General features: G+C 40.4%; 3 protein-coding genes across 7 annotated transcripts in view; all 3 read right to left on the reverse strand.

The window, feature by feature from the left end:
• Nucleotides 1–11,277, reverse strand: part of LOC125271369 (CD209 antigen-like protein C) — a 47,228-nt gene extending 35,951 nt beyond the window's left edge. For 3 of the 5 annotated variants that reach the window (XM_048195440.1, XM_048195438.1, XM_048195441.1), the window contains exons 1-2: nt 5,808–11,277; nt 3,540–3,923 (exon numbers count right to left, since the gene is read on the reverse strand). In XM_048195440.1, the coding sequence (XP_048051397.1) occupies nt 3,540–3,923; nt 5,808–5,910 (487 nt within the window). In that variant the 5' untranslated portion in view covers nt 5,911–11,277. The remainder of the gene's footprint in view (nt 1–3,539; nt 3,924–5,807) is intronic. The other 2 variants (XM_048195439.1, XM_048195443.1) reach the window with 1 other exon arrangement.
• A 137-nt stretch (nt 11,278–11,414) lies between these two features.
• On the reverse strand, nt 11,415–13,418 carry LOC125271384 (C-type lectin domain family 4 member E-like). The gene is made up of 5 exons (XM_048195464.1): nt 13,218–13,418; nt 12,736–12,858; nt 12,536–12,639; nt 12,362–12,465; nt 11,415–12,032 (listed from the first exon to the last, which is right to left on the reverse strand). The coding sequence occupies exons 1-5, from the start codon at nt 13,318–13,320 to the stop codon at nt 11,897–11,899; spliced, it is 570 nt and encodes a 189-aa protein (XP_048051421.1). The 5' UTR covers nt 13,321–13,418; the 3' UTR covers nt 11,415–11,896.
• Nucleotides 13,419–17,250: 3,832 nt separating this feature from the next.
• On the reverse strand, nt 17,251–18,525 carry LOC125271381. The gene is made up of 3 exons (XM_048195460.1): nt 17,953–18,525; nt 17,570–17,875; nt 17,251–17,317 (listed from the first exon to the last, which is right to left on the reverse strand). The coding sequence occupies exons 1-2, from the start codon at nt 18,281–18,283 to the stop codon at nt 17,601–17,603; spliced, it is 606 nt and encodes a 201-aa protein (XP_048051417.1). The 5' UTR covers nt 18,284–18,525; the 3' UTR covers nt 17,251–17,317; nt 17,570–17,600.
• Between the last annotated feature and the right edge of the window lie 7,312 nt (nt 18,526–25,837).

Below are 25,837 nucleotides of genomic sequence, written 5' to 3' on the forward strand. Positions count from 1 at the left end.
GTCGTGATGTTGTCTGAACGGACTAGAACGTGCTTGCCTGTCAGCAGCTCCTTGAAGCGGCCCAGCGCAAGACGAACTGCCAGCAACTCTAGGCAATTGATATGCCAATGCAGCTGAGGCCCCATCCACAGACCTGAAGCTGCATGCCCGTTGTACGTGGCACCCCACCCCATGGTGGAGGCATCTGTGTGAACCACAGCATGCCTGGACACCTGTTAGAGGGGAACACCAGCCCGCAGGAATGAGGGGTCTGACCACCGGGTGAGAGTGCGACGGCAGCCCGGTGTCACAGGAACACGGAACATACCCCGCTGCCACGCCCATCTCGGGACCCGGCCGCGAAGCCAGTGTTGGAGTGGCCTCATATGAAGCAATCCGAGGAGCCTCTGAAAAAGTTTCAGTGGGGCTGCTGTCCTGCGCTTGAGCGCACTCAGGCAGTTCAACATTGAATGGACGCACTCCTCGGTGAGGCGCGCAGTCTGGGCAACTGAGTCCAGTTCCGTACCGAGATAAGAGATCCTCTGCCCGGGGGCGAGTTTGCTCTGGTCCCAGTTGACCCGAAGACCCAACCGGCTGAGGTGAGTCAACACCATGTCCGTGTGTTCGCACAACAGTTCTCGCGAGCTGGCCAGAATGAGCCAGTCATCGAGATAGTTGAGAATACGAATGCCCTGTTCCTTGAGAGGAACAATGGCCGCCTCCGCAACCTTCGTAAAGACGCGGGGTGACAGGACCAGCCCGAAGGGCAGGACTTTGTACTGATATGCTCGGCCCTCAAACGCAAACCGTAAAAAGGGTCTGTGGCGAGGCAAAATCGAGACATGAAAGTACGCGTCATTCAGGTCTATAGCTGCAAACCAATCCTGGGGACGGATGCATTCGAAAATGCGTTTCTGCATGAGCATCTTGAACGACAGCATGTGCAGGGACCGATTCAGGACTCGCAGATCCAGGATTGGCTGTAACCCACCTCCTTTTTTCGGTACAATGAAGTAGGGACTGTAAAACCCTGACTTCATATCGGCTGGAGGGACTGGCTCGATTGCATCCTTCGCCAGGAGGACAGCAATCTCCGCTCGGAGAACAGGTGCATTGTCCAGTGTCACCTGAGTGAAGTGGACATGCCTGAACACCGGGGGACGCCGAGTGAACTGAATCGCATAGCCGAGTCTGATTGTGCGAATGAGCCAGCGGGACGGGCTGGGGAGTGTTAACCAGGCTTCCAGACACCGAGCCAGCAGGACCAAAGGCACCACAGACGCACCGGGAGTGGGGCAGCGTGGCAGAGTACTGAGATTCGACTCGGACGGCACAGCGGCCCGAAGTGGAGTCAGACTCTGCCGAGTGGACGTGCGAATGGGAGACAGTACACAAAGTGCGGCCTTGACCATCACACTGCCACCCACTGGCGAGATGAGAGGGGGCTGCGGACGACAAGGCAGGGCCTCGGGTGCAGACAGCCACGCCCTCTTGTGACCTGGAGGATTCGGAAACAGCTCTTTTTGTGAAAAAGTGGGCGAGACAGACAAAACAAATTCCTCCCGGCCCTCCTCCGGCGATGGGAGAAATGGTGGAATCTTCTCCCGAAGAGCTGAATCTTCCTCCTCCAGGTTGCCCGTCTCAGGATCGTGACTTCCTCGATCTCTTGCCACCTGGCTTGGCCTGAGCGGGCTGGGCGCTCCGTCCACTGCCGGCTCCCTGCTGTTTGGCTGGCGGAAGCTGCTGCTTTGCCTTTTTAGCAGGGGCGGAGGACGACGCAGGTGGGCGCCCTCGGCGACGAGCAGGCTGAGGTTGTGCCGCCGGCGGGGTGGAGGCAGCAGCTGGCCGGCGGAGCAAGACATGTTTAATGGCCTCAGCCTGCTTCTGGGCGACGGAGAACTGTTGGGTCGAAGCTCTCCACCACGTCGCCGAAAAGGCTGGCCTGGGACATGGTGAGTCCAGGAACCGATATTTATCGGTCTCCCTCATGTCAGCCAGGTTCAGTCATAAGTGGCGCTGCTGGACTACAAGCGTAGCCATCGCCTGACCAACAGAGCCCGCTGTCACCTTAGTCGCCAGTCAAGGCCACCCTGGGGCATCTCCAATAGCGCTTTTGCCTGGTAAACCTGCAAAAGGGCCATGGCATGCAGGGCGGAGGCGGCCTGCCCACAGGCTCTGTAAGCTTTCTCCGTCAGATTCGAGGAGAATTTACAGGCCCGGGACAGAAGGCGTGGTTCTCAGTGCCAGCCGGCGGCCGTAGGACACAACTGCATCGCTACAGACTGCTCGACTGGGGGGATCCCCGTATAGCCTTTAGCCTCTCTGCCATCCAGGGTGGTGAAGGCGGACAAGGGACCTGGTCTCGAACGAACACTGTACGGCGTCAGCCAGGACTTAGTCACCTCATCGTGCACTTCCGGAAAGACAGGCATCGGGGCAGGACGCTGAGGACCAGCGCGACCCACTCCGAGATACCAATCGTTGAGCCGAGAAGGACCGGGACACGGTGGAGGATTCCATATGAGCCCAACCTTCTCGGCCGCCCGGGAAAGCACAGCAGTCAACTCAGGATCCGACTCTCCCGAGGACTCTTGCTCACCTTCCGATGCCGTGATCGACATCTGATCTTCTGCAGGTGCACCAAAGGACAGCACCGGACGCTCCGTAGAGGGCCCAGCATGGCATGGTGGTAACACCACGGGCTGCGGTACTGAAGAGGCTGCAGGGGCCCGCGGAGCAGCGCTCGGCGGGGAAGCCCTCACCGTGATCCTCAAATCACCCTGCCTACACGCCGACGAACCATCACTCCGACCGGAGCTGGAGAAAATGGCCGCACAGGGCATAGGGGAGGGGACCACCGCTCCCTGAGAACTAAGGAATGAGAGTCTCGATCTCAGCACCGCGATAGTCATGTTCCCACAATGAGAACATGAACCATCTACAAAAGATGATTGCGTGATGCAGCGACCCATCAGCAGGGACCAGGGAACGACCACACCCAGTAGCGCACAGACGAAATGACATCTTTATAAAGACGCAGGGTTCGTCTGTGAAGTCTCTTTTAGAAGGGGAATATTCTGCTCTTTTTGTGTCGAGACACACATGGAGGGTCACGAGTGTGTAAAACACAAGGGAGTACCGGCCCAAATCGCACACCAACAAACTTGGATTTACAGCGGAACGCTGTATAAACAGCAGTAGATTCTGCCCGGCTCGTTTTGGCTTGCGGACTCGCTGCAGTGTCGTAGCTCCAACACGGTAAGGCTGAACTTCTTAGAGGCTTGTTGAAGTTTTAGTCAGCTGCAGGACACCAATGGTTTGGCTCCGAAGCAAAAGACAGAGTGCGATTGCATCTGCTTCCTATTTATATCCCCCTGTTAGGGGCGGTGCGCATTATGCAAATATCGCACGCCAAACTTCATTGGCTTGTTTTAGTTCTCTCGAAGCTGATAGGGGCTCTCTAGCGATATCCCAATTCGTCGGTCACTACTGACGTACGTCGAACGTGACCGACTGAAAGGGAACTTGCAAACTGAACTAAACTTCTAACTTGTAATAACCTTCTTTACAACCTTTTATCTTCACTTCATCACTCAAAGACGTGACTTTGCTTTCTAACTCCAGTTTCTTCTGAGTCAAAGCATCAACACTTCCCTCTAACTGTTTTTTCTCAGCCGTAAGATCATTGACTCTGGTCTCCAGCTCCAGTTTCTTCTGACTCAAAGAGTTGAAGTTGGTCCTCAGGTCTTCAGTCATTATTTCAGTGTAATTGTGCTGTAAGCTGTTGATGGTCTGATTGAACTCTTCAACTGCCTTCTGGTGTCTCTTGAACAGAGATTCTCTCTCTGCTGTGTTGGAGATGTGCTGCGCTATGATGAAGACCAGCAGAATAACACAAATGATCCAGAGACACACTGTCGTCAACACCAAACACCTACTTCCTCCTGACAAACAGAGAGAAAACACGCATATATAAATTAACAACAATGCACTTCATATCATAATGTTTCACGTTGTAAGTTGTAAGTAAGTCTAGAATTTGCTACAGTACACTCTCAAAAAGGATGTGTTAATAACACATTTTTTTGTGTTATGGCTATTTTAACTAATTTTTGTGTCAATTTAAGTTGATCATGTGTAGAGAGAGAGAGAGAGAGAGAGAGAGAAAGAGAGAGAAACAACAGTGTTTCAAACACAACATGTGTTAACTATCATCCAATCACATTGCTGATACGTCACTCCATAAGTAAGTTTGTGCCTCTTTCTTCATCGGTGGATGACTTGTGTTCATTTTGACACATTAAATGTGTCAGGAAGGTGATCTGCTGTTAACAAGCAGAATCAAAGGAGAAATTCACAATTTTAAGTCACCATTATGTAGATCATTGTTTGCTTTAGATGGGCTCTTGAACCTTGACTTTTTAATATTTGATTTTGTTTGGGCTGCTGTAACTGAGTTATAACAGTCAGACAAGCAAAGAGGTGGTGTTGGTTATGTTTTCACATAATCATTATTTGACCTGAACTCATTTAGAGCCCAATCTCTGAGCTAGATTTACATTATTGGTTATAGCCGAAAATCAGCCTTTTCTATATAATTCAAAGGTATTTCTTAAAAAGTTGTTCTGATCAAAAATAAAAAAAATCTTTCTTTTAGGCACACACAGACATCAAGAATCAGCCTGTGAATCTCAACAACAATGACAAGCAACATAAACAAGATACTAAAAAGTCACATAAAACAGAAAAATAAATTAAGACAATTCAGCTCATAATTTATTTATGCAGCAATGCATGATGGGAGCCATGGATGAATTTTGATTGGTGGCTCCCAGAATGCACTGCAACATGCTTTATTATTCTCACCACTGTTGAGATTCACAGACTGATTCTTGATGTCTGTGTCTCGAAATGAAAAGGCTTTTTTTTTTTTTTTTTTAAATCAGAACACCTTTTGAGAAATCCTTCATATTATATTGATAAAGCTGATCTTCTGCTGTAGAGTCACAGTGCTGCTGTAATCAATAATGTAAATCTAACTCAGAGATTGGGCTCTAATTGAGTTCAGTGATTCAGATCAAATAATGATTATTTGAAAACATAACCAACACCACCTGATCAACTTTTCTGTTTTCTTGTCTGGCTATTATAACAGTTACAACAGCCCAAACAAAATCTAATATTATAAAGACAAGGGTCAAGAGCCCAACTAAAGCAAACACTCATCTCCATGATGGTGGCCTAAAAATTGTGATTTTCTCCTTTGATTCTGCTTGTTAACAGCAGATCACCTTTCTGACACATTTACTGTGTTAAAATCATTGACTCATTAACACAATCATTAACACAACAAGTGTCCCTAAACTCACACACTGATGTGTAAGAATTTAACACATTTTGAGTCAGTTTTAACACATCCTTTCTAAGAGTGTGTATTGCATTCATTTTAACTGGTCAAAAATAGCACATCTATGACACAAATTGTGTGATTTATGACACATTAGTGTGTTAAATATTTTTACCACATTGCCTGTGTTAAGAAGAATAACAACACTGGTTGAATTAAAAAAAGTAACACACCATGTGTTGTCCTTAACTAGACACACGGATGTGTTAAGATATTACACAGGTTGTGTTGTTTTTAACACATCTGTTTTAACAATAAAATATGTAACTAGAACATGTTGAAAAATTAAATAAAAAAATTTTGTGTTTATACATTAGATATAAAAGAAGAAACATTGATACATTGCTCCTAGAAAACCATTATTTAAATTTTCACTTCACAAACACAGCATTATCTCTGCTAAAGTAAATGTTCTGCTTACTTTGCTTTCGAGCTTTTGCTTCAGTCTGGCGGTGAGGTCTCTGTGTTGGAGGTTCTGATCTGTTATAATAATTTCTGCATACACTAAAGGTTCCTGATTCCATTATTTGCTCTAACTTACAGTCTTACAGTTCAGTGTGTGTTCACAGAGGAGGTCTTTAGGATGTGTGTCATGTTTTTAAACAATTCTAAACCTACACAGGAAGTGGTTTCATTGGTTCAGACACAGACAAATCTAGATTTCATTCCCACACTGAAGCTCTCTGTAGACTCACAATATAACTGCATGTTTATTACACATTAATGTAGTCAGAGAAGATTTTCTTTTTCTCCAAATTCTTTTCCATGATTATGTTTGCAGCTACAAAAGCCAATGAAAGGAATCTGTGGCTGGTCAAAAAGACTCAAACACCCTTAAACAGGCATAACCGAACCAATGATGAACGTAATTGAGTGACAATATAAGATATGTATATAGCCATTTACTCAGTATTTATGTAGGTTTTGTGTTCCCCAAGATTGAATAAATACATTAACACCCCTTTAACTTTGAGTTGAGCTTTGAATGATTATAAGCTCAAAAGATCTTTTTTTTTTTTTTTTTTTTCCCAGGACAGTCAAAACTTCTCTGTTACTGGTATTTGTCATCAGTTAAAGTCAGTAAATCTGATCATATCGATGATAACAGCTGGAATTAGGTCAAATTAACATAGAGCTGCTTGTGATGGAGCAAGACATGAACACATCAGAGGTTTGGTGCCCCAGATACCCCCAATTCAACATCATGAGAAACAGGATGTCATGAGTTTATTATAGAAATGAGAAAACTTTTACATTTCACTTTCATCTCAATATCCACTCACGATTTTGTATTAGATACAATTATTTATTATTATAATTAAAATGAATAAATTGTGTTTTTAAGTTGCTCCACATGACACTCAATGACAGAAAAGATGATCAGATACCGAGACACTGAACTGATCCCTCTGATTTCATCAGAAATATCTTAATTCGCGCACTAAAGATGAACAAAGGTCTTACAGGTGTGGAACGACATGAGGGTGAGTAATTAATGACATAAATATCATTTTTGGGTGAACTAATTTGTGTTGAATTAATTGTATGCTTCTGGGCTCTCAAACAGGCTTCATTCCAATCAAATTCATCTATATTTTCATTGATGTCGTTTCTCCAAGCATTTAATTTATCAATTGCGGATTCCTTAGAATTGAGCATAAGTAAATTATAATATTTTGAAAGTAATCCTTTTTTTCCCTGATGTTCGAGAGAAATTTCTTCTATTAAAGATAAATTTGGGATATGCATAATATCTTTATTTATAGTTGACATAAAATGTTTTAGTTGTAAATACTTGAAGAAATGTTTTGAATAAAACCTTGTTGGTCGTCAATTATTATTTTTGGGATATATTTTTCAAGTCTTCTGGCCAGTATTTTACATAGTATTTTCAAGTCACATCCTATGAACATTCTGTTTGTGGTTTATTGGGTTTTAAAATTATGGTAATTGTAGCTAATCTTAATGTGTCTGGCAGGGTTCCTCTTTGATATGATTCATTAAACATATCAAGAAGTGGCTGGGCCAACTTGTTTTTGAAAAATTTATAAAATTCTACGGGCAGCCCATCCGGCCCTGGTGTTTTGCCGCTATTCATATGCCCTATTGCTTCATAAATTTCGCTAACTGTTAAGGGGTTATCCAGAATTTGTTTGTCTTCCTCCGGCAACTTTTGAAATTGCAACTTATCAAAGAATGTATTTCGAGCCTCTTCATTTGGATTGCCTTCGGATTTGTATAGTTCTTTGTAAAATGTTCTAAATTGTTTGTTTATCTCTAGACGGTCGCTAAGTAAATTATTATCATCCGATTTTATGTTATAGATTGGTCTATCAGCTTATATTTTTTTTATCCTCCAGGCCAATAGTTTGCCTGCTTTTCCCCCCTGGTCGTAAAACGCTTGTTTTGTCCAATTTAATTGTTTTGCCACTTTATCTGTTATCAATTTATCATATTTTGCTCTCATAAGAGTTAAATCGCGCAGTTTTTCAGGATTTTTACTATCATAGAATTCATTTTCTAAAGTTTTAATTTGCTCTTCCATTGATAAAATGTCAAGAGTGCGCTTTTTGTTTTGAGCTTATAATCTCCCCTCGAATATAGGCTTTGAAAGCTTCCCATCTAGTACAAGCTGAGGTTTCTTCTCCATTGTGTTTAAAGTATATGTCTATGCATTGCTCTATAAATTGAACGAAAGTTGCATCTTGTAACAAGAAAGTTTGGAATCTCCATCTTTTTCGACCTTGTTCCCCTTTACCTAGTTTTATTTTTAACGAGACAGGTGCATGGTCACTCATAACGATGCTATTATACCAGCAGTCTTCTACTTGTGACTGTAATTCAAATGACGTTAGGAAATAATCAATGCGTGAGTGACTTTTGTGAATGCTGGAGAAACATGAATATTGTTTATTGGTCGGATTTTTGACTCTATAAATGTCTTGTACTCTTAGATCATGTATGTAATAATTCAGAATTTTTCTGGTTTTAGCGTGCGAGTTGTCAGTTTGAGAAGACCTATCAAGTATAGGATTTAGAGTGCAGTTGAAGTCACCGCCCAAGATATATTGGCCCTCTAAATTGGAGATTGTATGAAAAAGTTTTTCAAAGAAAGATGGGGAGTCCTCATTAGGACCGTATACATTGATAAAGTTTATTTTTTTGTGACAGAACAGGACCTTGTACTATAATATACCTTCCTCCTGGGTCCATTATGACTTTAGATTTTTGGAATGGTATTGACTTATGTATCAAAGTTACTACCCCTCTAGCATGACTGGTATACGGGGCATGAAATACTAGTCCTCGCCATCTTTTAGTTAACATTAGAATATCTGATTCTGTCAAATGTGACTCTTGTATAAAAATTATATTTGTTTTTAAACAATTTATTCTGTTCAATACTTTTTTCAACTTGACCAATTTTCGTATTCCCCTGACATCCAACTCGTGATAGTAATGCTAAAGTCCCTTCCTAGTTTTATCTTTTCCATATAGCCTCTTTATTATCTAATTAACACTTATATTGAAATACTAATGTGAAAGGAAACATTATTAAAGAAAAGTGAAACAAATAGGCATGTTTGCAGTGCAAGCACACACACACATTCACACAGCATACATACAGAACTATTTTGAACTTATTTGAACAAATCCCCGACCCTCCGACCCTTAGACCCTTAGAATACAGTGGCGTATAGGGACGTTGATCCTCAAAGAGTGAGGAGCAACTAATCGACATGACTTTACCGTGCACATTCAAATTTGCATCCATACACCATGTACTTTAAACTGTAAACATTAACCCTTGTAAGCTACAAAACATTGTTGATCAAAAAATAAAAACGTAACTGCCAAACTTTAACATAAGACTAAGAATAAAAATACATCAAATACTTACTGAGAAAGGAGACATTTTTGGAAAAACATAACCGGTTATTCACGTGTACAAAGCTATAAAGTGTCATTTTAGACTCTCCGCGTTTCAGTCCTCACCGGTGGCTTCTTCTGCCCGTGGGAGGTGTGCGTAAAACTTCTCAGCTTCCCGCAGAGTAGAGAATAGATGAATCTTCCCTTCCCTGAGCCTACACGGGTTGTAACTGAAGCCACGGAAAGCGTTGATCTCAATAAACTTTGGAATGATAGGTTGGAAGCCATTCCTGATACGGAGAGTTTCTGCTGCAAGATCTTGTACAAACTTTATTTCTTGCCCCTCGTGTGTGATCCTGTGCTTTCTCGTCTCCCGGTAGACAAATTCCTTGCCCTGGAATTTCAAAAAGCGTACGATGGGTACGTGCGGTGTACTCGTTCGAGTGTAAAAGTCTTTTGAGGGGGCAAACCCAACCACGTCGGCAGCTTCTCGGTAACAAAATCAATTAGTGGCTGTCTTCCCTCTGCTCCTTCACGTACACCAATAATGCGCAAGTTTTTTTCTCCTTGCTCGGTTTTCGAGATCCTCTGTCTTTGTTTCAAGAGAGGAGATTCGTTTCAAGGCTGCCTGTAAGGCTGTGTCAACTGCCTCTTGTGCCGTCTCGGTTGCAGCGATGTGGGACTCCGCTTGGTCAATGCGGACAATGTTGTCGGCAACCTCCTGTTTCGTCTCCGTCAATTTATTTTCAAGTGTTGTGAGCGTAGTTGTCATACTTGTTAGTCTCTGATCAATACCGTCCAGTCTTCCTCCAAATTCACTCCGCATTTCTCTGAGTTCGGACAGTATTTCTTCCATGCAATCTCCTCTGTGGATGTTACACTAGCTGTGCTAGCGCTATTCTTCGGAGGACTTGTTGAAGTTGTTTTAGAGGTCGTCTTACGTCCGCGTGTGAAAATTTCGCACTGTTTCACAGACGGGGTTTAGACATCTCCTTGATGTAACTTTTAAAACAAATGGTGGCAGTTAAGAAGGGTTTTCTTAATTTAAGTGAGTCACAGTGTCGGAGCTCCTCGGCTAAGCTGCCATCTTGGTCACGTGACCCCCAACGGTCCCACACATGAGACATTTAAATTATTTTTCACACTGTTTTGTGTGACACTCTACATACTAAACTAAATTTGATCTGATGGATTAACCAATTATGTTAAAATATTTCATATTTCAACAAGAGTAATAAACTGTACACTGTGTATTAATCTCAGTGTGATAATGATCTTTAGCTCCCTCTAGTGTATGAGCCTTTGTGGCACTGAGTTATAACGGTTGTTATCTGACACTCGGGTGGCTTCAAATGTCTTAAATTGTGCATCCTCATTTCGTTTTACATGGGGAAATGAAGCCTGATGAAGCTGTGAGGCTTCCCATGATTGTACCAGGAACGATTCAAAGCCTCTGCAGTGCCATCTGCTGCCTCGGAAAAATGCAGCCATACCACACATTCTTTTATAAACTGAGCATTTCTTAAATATGGCAAATTTTCATAGCAGATATAATTTATTAAGTAAGCCGCTGCTGTAAAAATGAACATGAAAACCTCATTGAACATGAAAACCAAAGCAAAAAAATTACCACACCGAGAAAAAGCTGTGGTCTTTACGATGATGACCACTGCTTTAAAATAGTGCTAAAACCACACAGGAAGTGAATTCATCTGACACTGATGGCCTTTGAGAAATATATATATATATATATATATATATATATATATACAAAACTGTACACAAAACCATGTTGGCAGCTACAAAAGACAAATGACAAATGTCAACAAAAGACAGTAAATCGCTCAAGATATCAGCCGAGGAGGATTAAACAACTCCAAAAACAGCATTACTAGCTTCACTTTTTACAGTCCAGCTTGGCTTTATTTCTGCCATACATCTACAGAAATTCTTAGCGAGAATTAACAGAGGTTTAGATGTTTTGTCACCATTATGGTGATCATTGTTTGCTTTAGTTGGGCTCTAGACCCTTGAATTTTGTTATTTTATTTCTGTCAGCAATTGCAGATGTTTTCATAAAATGATACTGTGTTGATAAAGGAAGAGATTGATGAAAAGGCAGAATAGCAGTCAAATAATACTCCAATGATTAGACAACTTTCTGATAATGTCACTTTTAATTAACAGTCAATATAATCTTATAATGTCAATATAATCTTAATAAAGTGCATTTCTGACAAATAATACGGAAGTGTGTAATACAGAAGCTCAACTGAACATGAATGACGTACAAGAACAACCTCTTCTGGAAGTTCAAACATGCTGCGTATCACATGAGAATGAACCTCAAAGGTTTAATAGCCACATTTAGAATCGCTTAAATAGCCAAGTTGAATGTACTTAATTTAAGGTAGCATTTTTTTAAGTGTGTGAAGTAAAAAATAAGCTAGTTTTATAGTAAAAAATAAATCAACCCATTATGCTGGGTCGAACAAACAACCCAATTTTCCTGGCTAAAATTGTGTTCTGTCCTATAAGATTTACCCAGCCCTTGGGATAAAAAAAACCCCAAACTGGTATAGCAAGAATGATTCGGTAAGATAATACAAGTTGATAAGACTATGCATGATAAGACTAAATTTATTTCTCACAAATCCATTTTATCGTATATGAACACGGGAGATCATTCCAGTTGTTCAGGGTTGGATTTTCAGGATTCAGTTCAATACAGTCCTCATCTCGAGCCAAGTTATTTGGCTCACCTTTGAGCCAAAACCTGATAAAACAATGTGTCAGATTTTCAATTATTCAGAACCCCAAATGTTTAATCAAATCAGCCCCAAAGTGTTCACTCATTCATAAACTAACAAATGAGGAGCATCACAAGCAACTCATGAATCAACAATCCTCAAAGCACAGCAATCACGTTTCAAGAGTGAACTAAAGTTGTAAAGAAGCTTGAGCAGAAGTGAAAGAGCATGACGTTTTTTCTTTTTAGTAGATTTTCTTTTTTAATGGGAAGTTTACCAATTATGGTGAAATGACAGTGAAAAATAATTACAGTGATATCTTTGTTTTATCACTGACAAGTGCTTTTTCACTTACCCTTGTTTCAGTGGTGAATTATCCACCCATTTCATTCTGCCCTCGTTCTTAATGTCAGACAAACCAATCCACACTCTCTCCTTGATGAATGAAGATATGGACTTCTGTGTGTGAATAAAAACAGGAATGAGTGTGATTCCTCTCATTCATGAACAGACTCTCACACAAACTCACCTGCTTCTCTTCAGTGTCGATAATGACCAGATCAGTTCCTCGATCCCTGCAGTACTTCCTGCTGTCAGACCAGTTCTTTGACTCATTGTATATGAAAAAAACACCTGGACCACAGAGATTTTCATAGATAAACACTTTACAAATCTGTATAAAAACTGGGAAAAATAAACTACTTAAAACAAAAACATATTTAAACTAACTTTTTTTAGAAGCTGCCTCTCTCTCTTCTGTGATGGAGATGTGCTGCAGTATGATGAAGACCAGCAGAACAACACAAATGATCCCGAGACACACTGTCATCAACTCCAAACACCTACTTCCTCCTGACAAACAGAGAGAAATCACACAAATATCAGTTAAGAACAATTCAGGTCCTTCTTGTTGGATTTAACATTTCAAATCAACCCTTGTTAGTAATTCAGGTGTGTTTTTAAATAACTTTAAATAACTTTTAGAGTGTGTATTCTGTTAAAATGACAAAATCTGGAATTGCTATACAGTAAAATATGCAAACAAGAACATATGCTGGGGAAAAAAAAGAAAAACTAATTCCATGAATTACACTTCATATATATCAAAGCAGAACCAGTAACATGGTTTTCATAGAAATTGTATATAACAGTTTTCAGTTCCTCACACATTAGCAACACTATATTTCCTTCAAACTAAACATTCTACTTACTTTGCTTTTGAGCTTGCCCTTCATCACGTCTGTGTATTTGAGGTCCACTTGTGTCCTTAATATGTTTTTGATCAACATTTTCATAAACAGTATCTAACTCCATTATTCACCTTCACCGATGAGATGTGTTTTTTTTAGAATGACGAGTGATGTTTCTAAAGCAGTGCTAAACCTACAAAGGAAGTGATTTAATTTCTCTGACAAATAGGTTACAAAATCATAAGATGAAGATGTGGTAACAGATGGTGCAATCTCAACTGACGTTCAAATTCTATCCGTTTTTTCTTTGAAGCATAATGATCAGCATGCTTTATGTACAGTGGTATGCAAAAGTTTGGGAACCCCTTGCAGAATCTGTGAAAATGTGAGTAATTTTAACAAAATAAGAGAGATCATACAAAATGCATGTTATTTTTTATTTAGTACTGTCCTGAGTAAGATATTTTACATAAAAGATGTTTACATATAAAAATGTGTAAAATATTAAACATATTAATAAACATATGAAAATTAGTAAAATTTAAGTAGAATTTAAACAAAAATATCTGAATAAAAAAAGTCAAAGATTAATTAAGAACTCTTTATTTTCTTATTGCCAACTTTGAAGACACCTGATGATAACAAATAAAATCACTGAAGGAAAGAGAAACACACAAATTAACAGAGGTTTAGATGTTGATGCTGATTTTATTGAAAAAGTTTGGTCACCATTATGGTGATCAGTATTGCATTTAGTTGCCCAGTTCGGCTTATTGCTTTTTATGTCAGTTTGTGGTATTTGTAATGGTGTTTGCTAATTTTACACATTTTAAATGGTTGACTTTTAAGGAATTCATTTGATTAATTTTAACTCAGTGTCAGCGTCATGTGTAGTGGAGAGATCACAGGCACGGACTTCAACATCAAAATGGGTTTAATCACAAGAGCAGGACTTCAACACAACATAAGTAAACAATATAACAGACAAGGAGTGCAAGGAGTGAGTCCAACTTAAAGGGAGTGCTAATGACGATACACAGATGCAGGGAATCCAGGGAAAAGCGGGAAGGCTGATGAGGGAAGTGCAAACAGGTGTGGAGCAGGAAGGATTCTGGGAAATGGAGTCCGGGAAGGCGTGACTGTGACACTCAGTTTGTATATGTTGACTTTAATTAATAACATTGCTTGTAATCTGTTACCACAATTTTATTGAGTAGATAGAGTGTATTACTTTTTACAGTGTACCTGACAAATGTAAATATATATATATATTTTTTTTTCATTTATCCCTCTCCGTGAGGAAGATCTGTTTAGATCCGCTCTGACAGACAACAAAAAACTCCCGGAAACTTCCTAACTCTTCCATCAAGACAGTGGCATTCTCTGTTTTTATTGTTATTTTTATTTCTTATGCATTCCATTTTTATTCTTATGTATTTGTTTCCTCTTTATGTAAAGCACTTTGAGTTAGAGACTCGGACTCGAGTCGCACTCGAGTCGCATTTTAACAGACTTCAGACTCGGACTCGGACTCGACATGAAATGACTTCAGACTTGACTCGACTCGGCACAAAAGACTCTGAATATTTTAAAAACGACTCAAGTCTTTTACCCTTAACTACCGAAATAATAAATAAAGAATTTGTGTTGTATTTAAATGTTTTTATAATATCTGCGTCACATATATTTCCTTACGTGTCGGGGTAGATTGGACCCTTGCCATAGAATTTGATTACGTATGTCCGTGCGCATAAACTCCTAAATGTCATAATAAGAGTCCCATGCAACATGACGGGAGCCACCGTGCCATATGTTTTTTCGTTTGGGTTTATTACGTCAGATCAGGTCTGATCACATCAGATCAGCTAGATGCACAGAATGTGGGAAAACAATTAAAGACACCGGAAAAACATCATCAAATTTTATGAGACATCGCATCCACAAAGGTTAGTCACATTAACTCACACAACTAACACAGGCACAGTGGTGTAGCTGCATGGCTCATTTGAATTGCCAGCCTGTTAAAATATGAACAAAAAAAATCTAGACTTTAAACCTAGCCCTACGTTTTATCAATCTTCGTATTATTTGCAGCTTTTCTATTTCTTAATGTGTGTCCATAAGAGAGAGAGATAGAAAGAGATGTTAATCCATTTATTACTTAAAGCTCATATTTTAACGTATCACAATCAGCATGTGTAGAGTTTTCTATTGACATTCTTTTTAGAAGGCGGGACTTGTTCCGCCATATTGCGCGTTACACTTTCTCCCATTCAAAACAATACGAGTGACACGTCTTGTGTTATTCTATCCGCTTATTAAGTCATGACGTAAGGAACGCCGTTTCCGGGTCCAAGCCTCGATCGTTTCACTTGAGAATGCCATCAATGGCTGTTTATGAGCGCTATTTATTCATATTAAACATCAATCATTTTAAAAAGTTAAACACTTTAAATACTTACAGTCTACACAACAGTCTCCGTGCTCACAGCGTCACACACATTAATATTTTAACGATTTATAAAAGATGAATCATTGTCTGGCCATCTGGAATATTGGTATGGAGATAAAGGTTATAATTATATATTTTTTGTAGTATTACACCACATCGTGTGTGTATATTAGCACCATTTGTTGTTTTCTTGTGGTATGAGATAGAGCGTTTGGACCCGGAAGCGCTGCCGTGTGACGTCAGACTTAACAACCGAATAGTCTTTGATAACAAACAGCTGTATAACAAACTCACTGGCGCCATCTTGTGTCCGTTTAGCGACTGTATTGAAAATGACTACTCGTGTTGCCAGGACGACTGTTTTGTACATTGTAATGGATTATAAAGCAAAAAACTGGATGTACACTATCCCTTACATCATAGGACCTTAATTTCAAATAAAACAGATTATAGAAAGATCATATAATTTTTCTATATAATACAACTAGGATAAACTAGGATTTGATTATGATATTTATTTATTTTTTTTTTAAATGACTCGAGACTCGACTCGGACTCGTGACAAAAGACTCCAGACTTGACTCAGACTCCAGTGATAAAGACTTCAGACTTGACTCGGACTCCAGATAAAAGACTCGTGAACATCTCTGATTAGCATTGTGTATGAAATGTGCTATACAAATAAAATTGCCTTGCCTTGCCTTCTTAAAGGGGCCATCCTACTACATAAGCATTCAAAACTTACAATCTCTCACTTCCGCCAATATGAATCAAGGATTTTAATGACATCACCACACATTTCAGCTTCTCATCAGATCTTCTGTCCAATCAAATGCTCTCCAGAATCTGAAGTCCCCAACGGGTCGGCCTGTAGGCCTTTTCACAATTTACCCAGAGGCATTCGGGGATCAGGGCACGCCGGACAACCCTGCTGTAGTGCAATAAAGCAGACACACAAGAATGATGTGGGAAAAAATTGGCAAGTTTACTAGATGATGATGGTATTGACCATTTTGTTCAATGAGAAGGCAAATCAACACAAAAGCAGTTCGACAGAAACTCAATATCAGAATAATAGGGTGAATCAGGGCAATCTGAGATATTTCAGACTTCTGTAGTTTACTGTGATTTTCACCGCAACACTTCAAACCAACAAATGAGATGCATGATAAGAGCTAGAATAAGATCATAATGACATAGAGCTGCTTGAGATGGTGCTTGAACACATTAGAGGTTTGGTGTCCCAGATCACCCTGATTCACACTGTGAGAAACTGGATGCTCTGAGTTTAATAAAGGAGTAAGAAAATAATGGCAATTTTACTTTTCCATTCATCTGAATATAAGCTTGCAATTTTGTAATTTACAGAAAAGTTTGAAACAAAATTGATATCATGAAAGCGTTTATATAAAATGAATGTAGCAGACTGTTTTAAAGGCAGGCACCACTATCAGAAATTCAGCATTCACAAGAAGAAATGCTTCCATAAAATAAAAGAAGTAAAACCACAACAAGACGGGATGAACCCTATTTCTCACAAACGCCTTTTCTCTTCTCAGAGCATGAGAGATCATTCCAGTTGTTCAGGATAAAACATGAATGAGAAGACATAATTTCAACACAGTCCTCCTTTCCATGTTCATCATTCGGCTCACCTTCGCTCCAAAACCTAAATAACATATTCTATTTTCAATTATTCAAAATCCCAAATTTACTTAGTCACGAACACAAAATAAGCATATTATTTTGAATTTATTTATAGGGAGTATCTTTTATTGTAGTTGTTGTCATATTTGTAGAAAATATGTTTTCAGCAGTTTTCGTAATGTTGCAATGGTTCAATTTTCATAAGGAGTGTACAAAAGAGCAACCAACAAAACACACAGTGATTTTCTCTTAGTGTAAGTGTTTTAGCACTTACCCTTGATTCAGTGGTGAATTATCCACCCATGTTAAATTGCCCTCGTGCTCAATGTCAGACAAACCAATCCACACTCTATCCTTGATGAATGAAGATACGCACCTCTGTGTGTGAATAAAAACAAAACAAAACAGGAATGAGTGTGATTCCTCTCATTCATGAACAGACACTCACACAAACTCACCTGCTTCACTTCAGTGTCGATAATGACCAGATCAGCTCCTCGATCCCTGCAGTACTGCCTGGTCTTAGACCAGCTCATCTTCTTATTGGATATGAACAACCCATCTAAACCGCACAAATATCCTAATAGAAATACACACATTTTTAAAACCATGTACATGTAAAGATAAAGAAAACTAGGGTGAAAAATGGATACTAACCTTCATTAAAAGCTTTTAACTTCAGTTCATCACTCAAAGACGTGACTTTGCTTTCTAACTCCAGTTTCTTCTGACTCAAAGAATCAATGTTTCTCTGTAACAGGCTTTTCTGAGCCGTAAGATCATTGACTCTGGTCTCCAGCTCCAGTCTCTTCTGACTCAGAGAGCTGAAGTTGTTCTTCAGTTGGTCTTTTTCAGTCATTAGTTCAGTGTAATTGTCCTGTAAGCTGTTAATGGTCTGATTGAACTCTTGGACTGTGTTCTTGTTACTCTTGAACAGAGATTCTCTCTCTGCTGTGTTGGAGATGTGCTGCGCTATGATGGAGACCATGCAGCAGAAAAACACAAATGATCCCGAGACACACTGTCATCAACACCAAACGTCCGAATACCCTTCATATTATTAGAAATTAAGTTTCATATCAACCTTTTTAGGTAATCTCTCTATGTCTATAGATGATAGAGATGCCTTTTTAAATAGTATGTTCTTTTGTAAGACATTGACACATTGATCATTTAACACAATTCTTAATATTGTACAGAACATTTCTAATTTCCTCAAACATTAGTGACACTATTAGCTAAAACCTCTCGGCTATAAACTAAATTTCTGCTTACTGTGATTTTGAGCTTTGCCTTTATCCTTGTTTTTACTCCATTTTCGAGGTCCATTTTCGAGGTAGTGAACTGCAAAACCATGTTGGCAGCTACAAAATCCAACAAGAGGAATCTGTGACAACAAATGAACAATTTTAAAAAATGGACCTTTATGTTGCTGACTTTTAACTGACTGGGGTTGAATCATAATTTAACCTGTTTTACAGAATGCGGAAGTTGTGCAGAACCCATATAGTGTCCCACCAGTTGAGAACCATGTCCAAATATTATTATATTATGATATTTGATATATCATGTATATAAATATTGGTGTTACCCACAATTGGAAGGTTTCTGTGACTTTTACTTGATTTTTATCCACAGGACAAAATAGTATGTGTCAAAATAGTATGTAGCTTTAATTCATTAATGTCATTCTTTAAATCTAAAAATATCTATAAAATTGGTGGAAAAACACTTGAGCATCTCTGTTCACTTCAGTCCTCCCTATAGGCCTAGTCCCTGGTCACAGACACGGAGATGTTCCTTCCATGTGACTAAGCTGATTTTTTCACTTAAAAACATTTACTGGTTGTGTTTTAAAGTCATTTCAAGTGTGATATTTGATATGTGATATTTATATAAATGAGTGAGCTGTTTATTTCCTTTTAAATTAGTCTCCCCTTTAATTTATTCATTCAGACTGATATGTGGATGGGGAACACACACAAAAACAAGAGGTGGGAGTTATCACGTGAACAGCTTTGTTTTATTTTTGTACTGTGGATTATTTTCAAATTTTTTTTTTTTTTTTTTTTTTTTAAAGGAAACACTGCCTCCTTTGCCTCCTCAGAGGGAAAGTCCCTGTTGCAAAGAAAACCTATATGGAATGCAGAAGCTATAGCAGAAGTGACAGTGCAGTAAAGAAGTAGTTCTCCTGTCCTGGGGATCCCCACCACTGCACATTTTTCATGTCTCCCTCATCTAACACACCTGATTCAGCGGATTAGTAGAGAGATTGTAAGACTTAGGCTGCATTCAAAAACCTAGGCAGCTGACTCATTGCCTCGCTGCCTTATCAGGCAGTGACTTAGTAGGCAGCTTTTACACACAAAGGTATGTGATTTCGGACAGTCTAATGAGGGAGCACAACGATTTAATGATCGATAACAAAACACAGAGAGTTATTAATTATTAAATTATTTAATATTTAATTATTACAATACTTGCTAGAAATGTCATCAAAAGTGGAAATGTGGGGAAAAAAGTGGAAACTAGCTGAAATGTCATGGAATGGAACACACAGCATTGTAGGATATAAAGGCAGCAAAGGATACATCTATGCTGCCTTCAAAAGTCAATCAGATGAAGGTATCTTAGGAGACAGGATGTGGAACGATCATTGGATTCGGACATGCCTTGTTACTTTCCTACCTCCGTATCCTGCCTGCAGGAGCAACATTTTTCAGTTTTCAGATGCAACCTTAAATTTGGTGTGTCTGATGAGGGAGACATACAAAATGTGCAGTGGTGGAAGGTTCCCAGGGCAAGAGAATCTTATGCTGTTGAATAACAGGTCTGCTGTAATCATTAAAGTAAATCTAAATTTTCTGTTTTTTTCCCACATAGTCAAACACACATCCTTGCAAAGTATACTTCATTTGACTCGTACATGTATACAGGCATTTGACATCTATGTAGGCCTCCATCGTCGCTGTGGCTTGCATGTGTTCCCATCTCTTCTGGTTATGCAGGTTTTTTTTTTATTACCTTACTCATGTGAGACCTCTGCATAAAAAAAGTACACGTGGTTACAAAAGTCCACTACAAAATCATAGTGGCTGACGGAACTAGGCAACATCGCAGGCCTGGAAGCCTGGCTCTGAGTTGCTGGCTTGCAGGACCATGGCGGCGATGGATGATGGGGAGGTCAGAGGAAGGGAGGAGCCCAATGACGCTGTAGGGGTGCAGGGTTCAGGCGCAGCTGGAACCCCGGAAGTCAGTGGTGGAAGCTGGGCATTGACAACCGGAGGCCGACCTGGAGGGATTAGTGAGCCCTCCACCAAAGCCTCTGCCCTCTTTCCTTATCATGAACTGTTTAAAGTAAATTTCATGGAAAATAATTCCCTATTAATACACTTCATTTAAAATCAGAAACCCTGACATATTCCTAGAAAGTTCTCATTTCATCAAACACATCTGCAACACCATTCCTTCTTTAAAGTATTTTCAACTTTCTCTGAACAAGAATATGTAATAAATAAATAGAAAAATAATAGCATGTTATTAAACTTCATATAAAAGCAGAACATTGAAAAAAACAGAACAAGTGCTAACCCCAAACAGGAAGTGGTTTCATTTCACACTGGCCCTCAACAAGACTACTTTCAGTCCAACTCAAAACATGGTTGGGAACCCCTGCTTTAGGGGATAAACAACAAAGGACAAAGGAAAAACACACACCGAACTTTACTGAATATCTGAGTAGCCTAGTAAGGGTTAATCTATATTTCATTAGCCTCATAGCATAATTGCCCAAGTCATTTTTTGGCCAAATTGTGATATCTGCCTTTGAAATATGATCTGGGCAATAATGCTATGATGCTAACGATGATGCTATGATGCTATGCTATGAGGCTAACGATTTAGTGAATACAGTAAGAGTATGTAATACTGAAATGAAATAAGACTGCGATCATATCACATAACCACCAATAATCGTGTTAAATAATCGTGATTAAAGGAACACTCCACTTTTTTTGAAAATAGGCTCATTTTCCAACTCCCCTAGAGTTAAACAGTTGAGTTTTACCATTTTCGAATCCATTCAGCTGATCTCCGGGTCTGGCAGTACCACTTTTAGCATAGCTTAGCATAGTTCATTGAATCCGATTAGACTGTTAGCATCTCGCTTAAAAAATTGACCAAAGAGTTTCGATATTTCTCCTATTTAAAACTTGACTCTTCTGTAGATACATTGTGTACTAAGACCGACGGAAAATGAAAAGTTGTGATTTTCTAAGCCAATATGGCTAGGAACTATACTCTCATTCCGGCGTAATAATCAAGGAAATTTGCATCCCACAACACTCAGTCCTGCTCTGCTTCATACTACAGTAACGTTAATAATCACATCCATGAACATGATTTCTGCCGGAGTCCTATCCCGATTATTTTCCACTGGCTGTGAGGTGAAGACCACATGTCCCAAGATTCCATGCACAAACTTGCCATCATCAAGCTACGGCTTTGTTTTGAATAGGCTTCTAGCGACCTCTAGCAGACAGAAAATCTTAAATATTGTTGTTACACCACGCCTGTCCTGGACTCCAGTTCCCATGATCCTCCTTGTTTGCACACCTGAACTCACTTCCCTCATCAGCCTTCCCGCTTCTCCTTGATTCCCTGCACCTGTTTATTGTCATTAGCACTCCCTTTAAGTTGGACTCACTTCTAGCGCTCCCTGTCCGTTCTTATTGTTAGTTTGCATGTGTTTGGTTGTTGTCTCTCTCCTTTATATTAATAAATACCCATTTATTGTGGAAGTCAGTGAATGTCTCATCCCTGCAGCACCATACACGTAACAGAAGAACAGACCAAACCGACAGGACTTCCACAAAGTTATGGGTATCTTCTTAGTCCTGGTACCCCCGAAGAAACGCCAGCCCAAGCTCTCTACAGAGGACCGTTTATGGACTTTATGGACTGTTTATGGACAGCACGGCCGCCCGCTGGAGAGATATGTTGAGGAATTCGCTGAGCTTTCTGGTAAGGCGAGCTGGCCAGATGCTATTTTGAATGTCTGCCTCCGAGCCTGAGCCATCGCTCCAAACAACGTCCATTCCAGTACCCGTAGGGCTTCTTATTGAGTACGAGGGGATGTCTTGGATTCCGTCTCCAGACCCCTCGCCGAGCCCGCTCCAGCCCTCCTCGAGCCCACTCCAGCCTTCCATGAGCACGCTCCAGCCTTCCTCAAGCCCTCTCCCGCCTTCCACGAGCCGCTCCAGGCTTCCACGAACCCTCTCCAGGCCTCCACGATCCCGCTTTTATTCTCCACAAGCACGCTTCAGCTTTCCACGAGCATGCTCCAGCCTTCCACAAGCACGCTCCAGCTGCCAACGAGTCCGCTCCAGGCTTCCACAAGCCCTCTCCCGCCTTCCACGAGCCCGCTCCAGGCTTCCACGAACCCTCTCCAGGCTTCCACGAGCCCGCTTTTATTCTCCACGAGCACGCTCCAGCTTTCCACGAGCACGCTCCAGCGTTCCACGAGCACGCTCCAGCTGCCAACAAGTCCGCTCCAGCTGCCAATGATTCTGCTCCCGCTGCCAACGAGTCCGCTCCCACTGCCAACGAGTCCGCTCCAATTGTTCCTGAGTCAGCTCCAGCAGCCCCCGAGCCCGCTCCAGCGGCCCCCGAATCCACTCCATTCCACAAGCCCTTCCAGCCCCCCCTAAATCTCCCAAAAAAAAATTATTTGGGGGGGGCCATGTACCCGTGGGTGGGGAACATGTGGGTGGGGCTCAAAGACCACCATGGCCGCCCACAGCTCCTGACCCGCCACGGCCGCTCGAGACTCCTGATCCGCCATGACGGCCGAGCCCCTAGAGCCCTGGAGCCACCCTAGACCCACCCCCCTCCCCCGTTGTTCCATCTGAGACATGAGGACGCGCCCACCGGGGAGGGGAAGGTAATGTTACACCATGCCTGTCCTGGACTCCAGTTCCCATGATCCTCCTTGAACTCACTTCCCTCATCAGCCTTCCCGCTTCTCCTGGATTCCCTGCACCTGTTTATTGTCATTAGCACTCCCTTTAAGTTGGGCTCACTTCTAGCACTCCCTGTCCGTTCTTATTGTTAGTTTACATGTGTTTGGTTGTTGTCTCTCTCCTTTATGTTAATAAATACCATGAACGTTTCATTTCTGCAGCATGTAACAATTGAACCTTTAATTATCAAACATGTATTAACATGTAGTTAAGGCTGCTGTTTATTCATGCATAAATACTTATGACTCCTGTCGTAGTTAAGGATAGCTCTTCATTAGTTCATATCTTCATTAATCATGAGTTCATGTTAAAGTAACTATTAATTCAGGTATTAGTACATGATTATTCATGTACTGTTATTGTAAAATGTTACCCAAATATCAATTAACAACAATTCATATTATTAGACATGACATATCAAATCAGCTCTTCTGTATAATCCAGCTTTGTCTTTATATATAACTGGGCTTTTAGAGAGTGTGTTCTGTTAAAATGACAAACTGGAATTATTAAAATATGCAGAAAAAGTAAGTAGAAAAAAAATTCCACGAAATACACTTCATATAAAAGCAGAAACATTCACACAGTGTTCATAAAAACCATGACTGAAATTGTCTGTAACATTTTGCAGTTCTTCTAGACTTTCTGCTTACTTTGCTTTTGAGTTTGTCCTGTATCTGTGACTCTTTGAGGTCCACATGTCATGTCTTTGTGTTTAACATATTGATGAATGCTATCTAACTCCATTATTCGTCTTCACAGATGAGGGGTGTTGTTTAGAAATATGAGCAGTGTTTTTAAACAGTACTAAACCTAAACAGGAAGTGATTTTCTCTGCATGACGAATGGGTTACAGAATCATAGGATGAAGAAGTGGTAACAGATGATGTAATCACTACAGATTTCTTTCTTCTTTGAAGCATAAGGATTAGCATGCTTCATTCAAACGTATACCTCTGAACAAATGAAAACCATGACAGTAAATTTTAACAAACTTTTGTCCGATTGCAGATCTAAGTAAAGAGCATCAAACTCTTTAACAGGTCTCTTTCTCTCTCTCTGCTGTGATGGTGATGCTTTCTGGGCCTGTCCAAATACTAAATCTTGGCCACTTGTGTGAACGTCACAGGAAGTATCACTGCTAGGGCTGTCGCGGTTAAGGAATTTCCCTTGTGGTATTTTTGAGTGGCTTAATAGCGCGATATGCGGTATTACCGCCATATATATATATATATAATAGAGAGAGAGAGAGAGGTCATATTCAATAACGAAACTAAATAGAGCATTGAAGTAAAGAGAATGTCAAAATAAGGGTCTACAAAACAGAACATAAACCTGACAATAAGATGGTAGAGCTATTGTTGTATGTATAATAGTTAGTTCCGATCCTCGAATCTGACTAAACAAGACTTTCTGCTGATATTTCACGAGTATAAGCAGAACTAACGTTACTCATCTCTGCGCGTTCTAGACTGGCTGTCAGTCAGTGCAGTTACATTGTTGTGACACAAGGTGGCGGCAAGGGACTGTCTTTGAGTCTTTAAACCATTCATTCAACTGCACGTTCAAAAACGTAGATTCATTCAAAGAGAGATGAAATGAAACAAGCTGTTGAAATCATTTTAACGTTGAGCGCCACTTTATAAGGCTCAGCTGACCAGTAATGCTTCGATGCTAAGGCAGAGATTTCGATATCCTTGGACACGACGACTTTTTTTCACGAATATATGTCTCGGCCTGAAGGACAGACGCAGGTAATCGCACGCCCTCAGTCGATCTTTCTCACATTCACTGTCTGTTCTGGCTTGTTTAGTGCAAATCTACGGAGCCTCTGTACAAATCACCATGGTACACATTATGCTATCATTATTACCTTATTTAGTACACGTGTATGAAGTGTAAAACGAGAAGGACATAGCCTTTCAAAAAATAGAAAACATGCAAATATCGCGGTTGCTGCGGTTTTTGCAGTGTTCTGCGGTTGGCTCGTCAAAAATGCGGTATTATGAAATTGCGGTTATCGCGACAGCCCTAATCACTGCTAGAAATTTTACATTCCCAGAACATTCTCAGAGCATCCCCACTGGTGTTAAGGACGTTGCCTAGTAACATTCCCAGACCGTTCCGAGATGCACACGATGTGGAGTTCTTTTAAGGGTTGGGGGACGTTATTTGGCGGATCTTCGCAGAACATTCAGGACGTTCTCTGAACATTTAGGGAACCATATTTTATTTGGAAATTTGATGTTCCTAGAATGTTCTCAAAATGTCCTTGATTTGAAAATTAGATCTGTTCAAATAAAAACTATAAAATTAAAGTAAAATATCCTAATCTATTTTTTAATTTTTCTTAAATGTCTTACAAAAAAGCACTTTACAGGTATTTCCTGGATTATTATTATGAAACCATTTCTGTAAAATGAAATTCTCTTGCAGTTAACCATTAGCTAACAACAGCACATGCAATGTAACTACTGTATTACTGCATCAACAACTACACAGTTACCACCATTAAATAAAGC

The sequence above is a fragment of the Megalobrama amblycephala genome, linkage group LG7, assembly GCF_018812025.1.
Source record: "Megalobrama amblycephala isolate DHTTF-2021 linkage group LG7, ASM1881202v1, whole genome shotgun sequence".
Taxonomy (NCBI): Eukaryota; Metazoa; Chordata; class Actinopteri; order Cypriniformes; family Xenocyprididae; genus Megalobrama; species Megalobrama amblycephala.